General features: G+C 32.0%; 2 protein-coding genes across 2 annotated transcripts; one reads left to right on the top strand and one right to left on the bottom strand.

The window, feature by feature from the left end:
* Positions 1-1,541: 1,541 nt before the first annotated feature.
* On the top strand, positions 1,542-3,554 carry LOC132723453 (putative ZDHHC-type palmitoyltransferase 2). Its single transcript, XM_060708178.1, has one exon. It carries the CDS (start codon positions 1,546-1,548, stop codon positions 2,632-2,634), a length of 1,089 nt encoding a protein of 362 aa, XP_060564161.1. The 5' UTR covers positions 1,542-1,545; the 3' UTR covers positions 2,635-3,554.
* Positions 3,555-4,636: 1,082 nt separating this feature from the next.
* On the bottom strand, positions 4,637-7,864 carry LOC132723452 (complement C1q-like protein 4). Its single transcript, XM_060708177.1, has 2 exons — positions 7,269-7,864; positions 4,637-5,804 (listed from the first exon to the last, which is right to left on the bottom strand). Exons 1-2 carry the CDS (start codon positions 7,339-7,341, stop codon positions 5,386-5,388), a joined length of 492 nt encoding a protein of 163 aa, XP_060564160.1. The 5' UTR covers positions 7,342-7,864; the 3' UTR covers positions 4,637-5,385.
* Positions 7,865-11,050: the final 3,186 nt, after the last annotated feature.

Below are 11,050 nucleotides of genomic sequence, written 5' to 3'. Positions count from 1 at the left end.
AACGTCCAGTCTATATAAAATCTGTTCTATTAAGATTTGTAACCTGAAAATTTGAAAAATCCTCGTCGGTGATTGGCTTAAAAAAATTGGCGAGCACTACTGAAATTTAGCTGTCCAATAAAAGAGATTAAAGTGCCCACTTAGGTGGTCATTATACTTTCTATCGGACTTCTGAAGTCATCCTGTACATTAATAGAGGGATAATGCACCTTGTTTCGTGCATTAACATCTGTAGAAGCACTAGCACGCATTATAAGCCCGAGCACGTGGTCAAGAGAAACGTTTCGTCAGTGCATGTTTTCTTCCCGTTAACGTATACCAGTACATCGATGTGCGCATTTTTATGCAAGAATATTGTGACGCATTCATGTTAGTTATACATGTAATATCAAAATATATCTTATATTGCTGTTTCAGGAAACAACATTATTAAAAAGCTAAGACTATATGCTTTCTGAAACTGGCCGAAGAATTAAAGTAATTAAAGTGACATTATGTTCATTTTTTCACCGTCCTGTTGAGTTGAATTAGTAAGTTTTTAAAAAGCTTGTGTTAATGGTTATATACCAATAATTAACAATGAAAGACATTTCTTGATACAATTTAAAAACGACCTATTTATTAAAAAGACTGCCTTACTATCTTTAAATTGGAACGCTACCAATACATTCTTAACCACATTTATAGAAATTTCAGTTGGTCACGTGGATTATTGATTACTTTTTCATAGTTAAATATAAAACTGAACACAATTATGGCAAAATTTCAAGTTATTTTGATTTTTACCTGTTCCCTGACAATTTTCAATTGAATGGAAAGGTTTTAAGACGTGAACTTAAATAGGAAGTACTTTTTTTTCAATATAGAATGTATATGGTCTATAGTGGAAACCAGTAACCTTTGAATAACGTTAAAAAATGTTAAAACATGTTCTATTTGTTGTATTAAATAAATTACTACATGGTCGAGTGGTTAACGCTTAGTAATCTAATCGCTAGCCGCATGGGTTCAATCTTTGACAAAGCCAAGTCGTTAATTCCTTGAGAAAGAAACTTAACACTCATTGCTCAGTACTGGTTGGTTCCAGGAACGTATTTAAAAGTGTGTTTTTAAGTTAATATCTTCCTACTCAATCGAACTAAAATAAATTCTGTAGAAACCAAATAAACTACGTTGTACTTTAAACGACTGTAACTACGACTGGGTAATTACTGAAAATATGCACGTGCGTTGCAACTGGTTCCTGCAAGTATTTCCTGGTATTTCAATGTAAAAGAAAATAATGTAAAACCCCATAATACAAACCTTGTGTATATACACATGCAATTCTGTTAAGATATTGACACAATAGAAACCGACAGAAAGTAAAAAAAACTTTTGCGAATCAGTTTTTTTTCTCAATGGTTTTTATTTCCATTTCACTTGACAGATATGCCTCTTTTTTCATTTTTATCTGGCATTTTTAATTTATATATCTTAGTCCTTATGTATATATTTAGAGTGTTAATAAACTGTTACATTTATTCATTCATCCAGGGTTCAAAGATGCAGAGCAACGACACTGTCAAGTTCAAGAACTCTTTAAGTAGAACAAAGTGGGAGATTTTAGAAATGCTTACGCCTATAGTACAAAACTTCAACCTTCGAATATTTGACTACATGACCCAAGCTATATTTCTGACAGGCATGACAGGGATCGCGAGTGTAGGAATAATATTTGCTATTCCATATCTGTATAGTAACTATAGTGACAATGTTATTTTGTGCTTACGATTATTTGGATTTTTTATTGTTTTTCAATTAACTGTGAATTGGTTGTGTATAAAATACGTTGATACAAGTTATAAGCCGTCACGTGACGGTATTATTCCGGACGGGATATCAATTGGACAGAAAATATGCCATACTGTCAACAATAACCATAATGACAGCACCATGCGGTCTCGAAAAGACGCTACATCACTGAACATGGAAGTTAATGACTCACAAGACAGCTTTATGTATGTCGCCACTAAAGTACCCAGAACCCACACGGAGCCACCCGAGCGAACCCAATACCCATATTTCTCGTGGGCCCCGTGTTTACAGTGTAACAGACCCCGCCCACCAAGATGTCACCATTGTCCAATATGTGACAAGTGTGTAATGAAGCGAGACCACCACTGTTATTTTACCGGGGTGTGTATTGGGGGTAGGAATCTCAGACATTTTACCGTATTCGTATTTTGGGCTCTCATGGGCGCTTTATTTGCAAGCGTACACTGTCTGCCATTTTATTACTACGATATACTTCCATACACCAGTTACTTTGACTTGATTTTCCCAATAGCAATAACTCGTGCAATATTCGGATACATTGATTGGATATATGCATGTTGCATAGTGCTCGGATGGCTACTGTTACTGTTTTTACTTATTGCCAACACATATCTGAAAATAATAGTTGCCGGTATAAGCACGGGTAAAACTTCCTTTGAAATGGATTTCGACATTTATATTACTGATACGAGGGGCAAAAAAGATAAATTGATGTCAGTGTTTGGACCCCATTGGAAACTTAACTTTTTCTTTCCTCTTCATTTCATATATGAACCAGTGGATGATACTGTAAGGTGGCCAACAATAAAAGCTTGATCTTCAGGTTGGGTGATCACGTGACACGTGTTTTCTGTAACATTGGGTCGCCGTAAATGGCCTATCTCGAAGGTATTTGTTAATTTTTCGTTACATTTTTCAATATTTGAATAATAATCATGTACCATTTTGTAGACAAATATTTGCCGATTCCATTTTCAATTTTTTTTTAAATGAAGCTATTGCACTTTACCTGACATGCTTGATGAAATTGTGACACAATGTTACCGCATATTTTCATAAAAATATTACGTATACCACAAAGAAACATGTCTGCAAGCATAGCGGAAAAAGGTCTACCGTGGAAAGTTTGGAATTAGCAAACACTTGCCTTGGACATGGCATTTTTTATTTATTCAAATATTGAAAACTATAACGAAAAATTAGCGAAAAAAAAACCTTTTTAAGTTTTGTGCGTGGCTATGAGAGGTGACCATAAGTTATCGTAACCTAAAATCAAGTGATCACCACCCTGTGACTTGATGTAAAGAATTATTTTGAAGTACAAATGTATATTTTGATATACATTGATCGAATTATAGATAAAATTGTAAAAAAGCTATCAGAACATTTTTTTTAATGTTTATAATGGTATATTTATTTTACGGTTTGTCGAATGCTAAATAAATTAGAAAATATAAAAAACCACCACTGTTGTTTTTTCTATATCTCCTCTCAAAAATCGCAAAGGCATCTAAAATGTTAACAAAGGGAAGTAATCGAAACTTATATATAATTTTTGTACCATACCGTATTAGAGTAATCAATTCTAGGTGAATGCTGATTTTTCTTTTAAATTACTATAAATGTTAGTAGGCGTCAGTGGTTTGAGTTTTGACTGTGACTTTGGATTCTTGCATGTGAGCTAGCTAGTTTACGGAACGTCTTTGGTTTTACTCAGGTGCCCATTCGTGCCTTAAATAATGCATAACAGGGCACTTGAGGTTTTCTCCCATAAACAATTTTAGAAAGTCGCCATGTACTGTGTTGTTGCGACGTAAAACCAAATCATAACCAAACAGAAAAAATCCACAAATCCGAAGACATGAAACTTGAACATATACTTTTACGTACCTTGTACAGTTTATCTTAACGCACAAAGTAAACTCAGAATTAAGTGCACAAACATGCAAATACTGCTTTTTTATTTTTGTTAGGTTTAAGTGATACGGATAAAGGTTTCACGGTCGATTATGAAAAATCATCTAGCGTTACCAATTGAAAGTGTTTGTCACACAGAATCATCAAGATATCTAAGTTAGCTAAATATATCAGCTATAGTAACCTACAGGAATTACAGTAGAATTATGTCAAACATAATTTAGGAAGTTATTCAGATTTAAGCCGTGGTGAAATTTGCCTAATTGACAGTAATTTAGTTTGTAGAATCAGTCTATCAATTACACGACCAGTGCCCTAAGTGTTTAAGGTGTTTGCGTTTCAACCTAGACGTCATTGGTTCCAGCCTAACTCGGTTCACACGGGGGGACAACTTCATATGGTTCCTCGAAATGTTCATCTGTTAAAAAAGAAGTGCTTGTTTCCGGTAAAATAATAGTTTAATAGATAAAAAAAATAATAATACAAAAAAATACTGTTCAAATTCTTGAAAATGGCGTCCTCATATTGGAACTTAACCAATATATGTTTAACCAAAAGCTGACAGATCTTTCTAACCGATACACATTTCGGTGAACCATATGTTCCCCTATGAATGATTACGTGAAAATCATTCTTATATGTATCATAAATTTCTAGACCTAGAATCCGTTTTTTAAAAATCAAGACTAGCTCAGGTTGATTCGATGTATAGTAGTATGCCATTTTCAAGACATTGAAATTAAACACATTTATCTCCCTTTCACCGCTGTTATTCTCAATCCTGACACCGGAACTGCTTTTACGTCCATTTTACTGCTGCTTTCTTTAAAATATAAGTCATTCGAGTGCAGACAACAGTCACAGTGCTTTGGTAAGTAAACTAATAAAAAAATGCTCTGTATATATCTTTTATTCCTCAATTGAAAGAAGAGCAAAACAAGAATACATAAATATCAAAGTTATACAAATTTACGACAATTCAACAAACATAATACAATATTATGCCAACAAACTAGCTAAATAATAATAACACTGTCCTTAATCTTTGAAACTACAAAAACAAATTTCTGTCGAAAATTTAATACCGTAAATGTCTATTGCTTTTCCAATCAACAGTTAGATAGATAGATAGATTGTTACAAAGAATGTCTAAGTAATTTAATATACATAGATATTGTAGGTAAACAGAATAAATTGTTTCTCAGCGTTTATTATTGGTTTGACAATGACCTGAATCATACTTGCTCGCTTTCATTATATGTATTCTGTAATCATAGTAATCACAATGTAAAAATAGTTTTACAAACCAGGGGTCACTTGATTTAAATAAACATATATTGGAATACAACTGGATTCGAACCAGTCTATAAATATAATATTTTAAAAATTGAACAAAATAAAGCTTTTTTATCAATCATTTCAAAATTTATAAAGGGTAAATTTCTTATAAAAATCTCAACTTAAAAGTCTTATCGAATAAAGTACACACTGTTTTTACGAATGAACAGACTCTTCAAAATAAGCTGATAATCTGTGTTTATCATTTAAAACTTGGATACGAACTTTTAAATATCAAGTGAGAAAGAAGTCTGAGCACTTTTTGCTACACAAATTCTAAAAAATGCATGCATGTATAATATAACGTATAACTTAATAAACTGCTTGTTCTAAATGACCACTGAATGACGTCCATGATTCTACGAGGTCAGATATACCACTGTTGCAACTATCTAACATCACCACATCTCCAACATTCAATTTTAAATACACCGACGTCGAAGCTTCGTAACTTCCGTTGTCTGCACCATTTGACCCGTCCTGTGGATTTGTGTGAGCTAACACTTTATATGATCCGTTTAGATAAATGTAACATCCGACATAGTCGACACTAGGTGACCGTTTTTTAACGATGTGTAAAGAAAAGTAGTAGAGCCCGCTAACAGGGCATGTAAACTTGCCAGTCAATGTATCAAACGCGTTCCCTTCGTTTGTAATGACCTTTGCAAATGACAAAAAGTTTGATGTAACACCCGCCTTAGGTGTGGTCACTGTGAACGCAACAACTTTCCCTAAAAAAACGACAGAATTGGTTTAAAATCTGATAAAAAGATACCTTTAGATAAATGTTTTCTTATAACATAAATTATTTGAAAGTTTCATATTTTATTAATATATAATTTTGTAGTTCTAATAGTGTACAAGGCATGTCAATGTTGATAAATATCGATGTAGTTTCATGTATTCTGTTGATAATTTAAAAGTAATTTTATGCAAATAATTTATTTTGTAATCATTACGTAGCCTTTACCACGTGACTTTTATTATCTGCATGTGGCTGAAAATTAATACTAAAGACGATTCAGGTAGTAATTTCTTCTTAAATTAAATTGTTTTCTAAGGAAAAATAAGCCATATCGAATTAAGTGTAATGACATGTTTAAACATTCAGAAAATTACGCGGTTTTACTGAATGGAAGAAGTTCTCATTCAGCCAGTCAGTTTCTAAGCATACGTAAACGTTAAACCTCAGGAGGCAGTGCACAGTTTCAGTTGGCAACTTTCGAATTTGCCATGGTCAAATTTACAGTTTTGAGATTGAAGTTGATATTTTAGCTTCATAAAATTGAAAATTGTTAAATTTAAAGTTTCAATGGCTAGTACTGTGTTTCAGTTATTTAGTCTAATTTATTTTAGTGTGGAGATTTGTGGATTCGAATATATATTAATAAAGCTACCTCGAAAATCAACTCTTCAATATTAAAGTAGGAAGAAGACTTTAAGTGTTGAAGAAAAGAGCTGGATGACACCTAATTTTAATGATAATTTCAGATTAATGGTGTTTGAGAAAGAAAACACAATGCAAAATATGATATTTACACCGACCTTAATGTTTCTGTAGGACTTAAATGACTGTTTTTGTAATATTATCTAGCAATAAAAATAGCTGTCAAAACACTAGAAGTTAGGCATGTTATATTGATTGTTTGCTGTGAGATGCATGCTTTTATTTGGAAAATGAAGTGCATTTATTTTACAAATTAGTCGTGAGGTTAGAGACTTGTATGCGATTGTATGAGAGGTTTAAAACCGTTTAGATTGTAACGCTGTCTGTTGTTTTCCGAGAAGCCTTGTGAATTTTTTACTACCTCCTCATGTATAACATACGGAGACATATAAGTTTGCTATATATTTTACAACTCTTCGTTTCTGTGGTAACTGACAAAAATACAAAAATCCCCAACCCATCCCCACCGCCCCAGTATAAATTAGTAAATCATTTCAGCTTTTCAATATACTCATGTGTTTTCTCTAAGCTTTAAACATTTAATCTTTTTCAGAATATTGTTCACGTTTATGTATATTTTATTTTACATGAACTTAATATTATTATTTAAACAAAATTGTGATTTTTTTCTAGGATTTGTTTCAGTAGGATTTGCTAAGCTAGACTAATTATATTAAAACAATATGACATATTTACAGTACCAAGAATAGTTTTAAACCATATCTGTAATATTGTCTGTAATACTGACCTTTCATTCTCTCATTTATCTGTTCATGGATTGTTTCAAACTTAATCTCAGAACTCGCCACACTTTCAAGCATTTCTGACGTCACATTTTTCTATAGTTCAGTTTCTTCCGAAATCTTTTGTTTGTATTTTTCTAACTCTGCCGCAAATAATTGTTCGCGTTTCTCTTTTTCCTTTTCTTCCCTGGACTTTACTTCATTAAAAAAATCCAGGCAGTTTTTACTTTTCTCTAACTCTACAGCAAATAATTCATCGCGTTCCTCCTTTTCCTTGGCTTCTCGTGCCTTTACACCGTTAATAAAATCCTCGAATTTCTGAACTTTGTCCTCAATTCTCAATATTTTCATTAAAATTTTCTCGTCGTAGTCAAACCTCGAAAAACATTTAGGTTCTCCAGGTTCTCCGTTGACGACGGAAAAACACAGTATCACGACGGAATAATATTTCAACATCATATTAATTTATTATATATCAGTGGCCAGATCTTTGCATCCACACGTTCAAGCGTTATATCGCATAAATTAAGTTACTATCACCTATATATATTTGCTCGTTCATATTGTAACGAGAATCTTGAATACATTTTCTCCCAAGATTGTGATGGGCTGTTCATGATGTTCAGGAGACTATGAAAATATTTCAATGGGTTTTAGCAAAAACCCATTTAATAAACCTCACATATAAGTTTGTAACCATAGTTTTGAAATTATCATTTTCTTAATATTTGTATTTTTTCGTAGTTTGAACATTATTTCTCAAAGAATAAGTTAAGAAAAAGTATGGTTGTGTTACAAACAGACATAAACAACTGTTTAAATCAAGTTAGAAACGTTTCACCAACCTTTCCTATTTCATATACGAAGAAAATCTTTTCCCATATCACTGTGCCAACGGTTTAAATGGAATTCTAATTGCAATCATTGATTTCAGATGTTTAATTGTAACTTGGCATAAGTGTTTTGATCGTTGAATTAACGTCATTAATGAGAACCGAGTGAGATGATCCGTTTGCATCTCACAGTGTACAACCGGTGGCACTGAAATAATTAAGAATATTGTTTAAAAAATAAGCAAAATGATAAAGAAAAAAATGTAGAAAAATGGATCTATGTGTAATATATAGAGGATATTTGTTTGTTATGCATATAAGATTGAAATATATTTCACTGAGTGAACACCAGATGCAATATTTTCACGAGTGGCGTAGTGAATTTATAATAGCTGGTGATCACGAATGAAATATATTTCAATCTTATATGTAAAATAAATAAATTTTATTTTTATTTCAAGCCTTTTAAGTGAATATAAATATTTTTTACTTATTTTGCCACGTTACGTTGCGCTTTCTCATTAATGACGTCATCAGATCATGACGTCACATCATCACTTTTGAAATATAGTTCTGTTAAATTTCTCTTATTTTGTTACATTTTAAACACCAAGCGTGATAAAATCGACTCTTTTTCCCTAAAGAAGCAAATGTACGTATGACGGCATTTATTTATTGCAGTTATTCCATAAAGTTATGTTATTCTTTCATCTGCATTCAGATATAGTCCGGTTACAGTGAAAATTATATTTTATAAATTTATTTAGTGATGTATCAGAATATAGTCATTTGATATATTACAATAAAAGACTGGAAAACATGAAATAAAGTAGTATTTTGTTGGTATTCAATTACATATCAATGCATGTATCATCTTACAAAATCAAATGTTCAATTGATAAGTCGTACAGGGAGTCGAACTTGTTGAGATACATTCTGCTACATATTGTTTATTGTTTCTATGGTGTCAGATATCACTCTGTTTTTGTTGTAGCTGTATTGTAGTATGACTTGTTGTCAAACTTGTCCAGACCTGTCTAATGATTCATCAGTTTCGTTTTACATTCAATTTATTGCCAGCCATACTCAACACCTCATATGAATATGACAAAGGTATTAAAACAGCCACGATTTGACAACACACTTTTTGTGCACTAGAATGGAAGAATATTATCCCCCAAAGAAAATCCTATGTAGGGTTAAATAACTAGAATAAGCGACCTCTACAATTTATTGCATATTAGATAATGGAACATTAAGAAAGTCACGATGGAAAATTCTACCGTCTCTTGTTTTGGTTTTCTGCCACAGAGATCGCAAAAAACTCGTTGTTTAGTTACCTTGATAATAGAAAAAATAAATAGATTTTTGATAATAATTTTGATAAAGTCCGCCAACCAGTTTGTAAGCAGACGTAAACGTTTTACCTCAAGAGGCAGTATACAATTTCATTTGGCAAGTTTCGAATTTGCTATGGTCAAATTAACATATGATAGACAGTTCCGAAATTGAAGTTGATATTTGAGCTTCGTGATATTGCTATATTTTAAGTTTTCCTTGCTAGTGCTGTGTTTCAGATATTTAGCCAAATTGATTTAAGTGGTGTTAGCCACACATTTAAAGAGATTACTTGTTAGATTCGAATATATTTTTCATGGAGCTTTCTCTAAAATAAAGAGCATGAAGAAGGCTTAAAATAGTGAAGGAAAAGACTCAAGGACACCCTTTCTCTTGTTATTTTCAGATTGTCAAAAATACATATACATTTACCGACCTTAATGTTTCTGTAGGACTTCAATAATAGAAGACAACAGTCAAAATGAAAAAAGAGATGTTAGTCGTGTATTATTAATTGGTTTTAGGAGAATATGGTAGATTGCCCTTAAGTATTTTGTTTAATATGACAAACAGCATAAGCTGTTTTTGTACACGTCTGATCTTTATGTAGATTTACTTAAAAGAACAGTGCTATTTAATTTAATTTTTAAGTCACTAGACGAAGTAGGTCGAATATATTGAGTCACCAAAACAAAACATGTACTGTTGAAGTATTGTTTTGGTTTTGTCTGGATATCTCAAGAACTTGGTGACATCAATAATTATAGGCAGACAAAATAATATCCCGAAAAGAGAACGTTTGTGTACAACTTGTCATGATAACATAGGGGTTCCATGCTTTCTTTATAATTGTGTCAAATATACAATCATATTCGCAAAAATTATTGATTCATTTGGTAATTTGTAGGAAAAGAACTGCAGAAATTTATATATTGATACGTACACGTGACATTAACTCATTAAGGAAGCTTGTGATTTATGTATATGGTTTAATGGACAATATAAAAATTAGTCTTTGATAACAATTATAAATGTTGTAAAGGCGACGGGACCATATTAAAAATGGTGTATGTATATAGGGCCTGATGCCTTAGAACACAAAGATTCTTTTTTAATCTTGAATCTTGTGATAACAGACTACAGACATATTTTCATGTTTAAATGTTGAATTTTGCTAAAGCTGGCGCTAGGTTGGCATGGACGGAAACTTACATTTATCAGTGCTGCTCATGAACAGGCTCAATCAAACCGAGCCTGCAACATTTCAATTTGGTCGTTTTGTGCTTTCTTTAAGGATATTGTTTTTCTCTATTGTATGCGAGGTTTTGATTGTGCTGATTTCATTTGTTTGTCGAGAAGCTTGTAAAACTGTTTACTGCTTCCTCTTGTATAACATACAGAGTCATATAAGGCGTGCTAATAATTTACAATTCTACCTTTCTTTGTCAATTGAAATTACTTATATACAAAAAAACAAAACAAAAAAAACAGAAAATATTACACTATGTTAGCTCGTACAATAGACTCACGCGTTTTATCCAGGTTTTAACATTATTATTCAGAATATTGTTGACGTTTATATATAATTTATAATAGATAGATTTAATATAAAAAAA

This window comes from Ruditapes philippinarum, unplaced genomic scaffold (genome assembly GCF_026571515.1).
Source record: "Ruditapes philippinarum isolate M1 unplaced genomic scaffold, ASM2657151v2 ctg10090_1_1_1_1, whole genome shotgun sequence".
In the NCBI taxonomy this organism is placed as follows: Eukaryota; Metazoa; Mollusca; class Bivalvia; order Venerida; family Veneridae; genus Ruditapes; species Ruditapes philippinarum.
The sequence above is the reverse complement of the archived record's forward strand: the minus strand, read 5'-3'. Positions and strand labels throughout refer to the sequence as shown.

Bases quoted from the DNA above. Each gene is read 5' to 3' on its own strand.
- LOC132723452 (XM_060708177.1), bottom strand. From the start codon at position 7,341: ATGCTTGAAAGTGTGGCGAGTTCTGAGATTAAGTTTGAAACAATCCAT. The intron at 5,805-7,268 runs GTCAGTATTACA...TCGTTTTTTTAG, and splicing joins GATAAATGAGAGAATGAAAG to GGAAAGTTGTTGCGTTCACA.
- LOC132723453 (XM_060708178.1), top strand. From the start codon at position 1,546: ATGCAGAGCAACGACACTGTCAAGTTCAAGAACTCTTTAAGTAGAACA.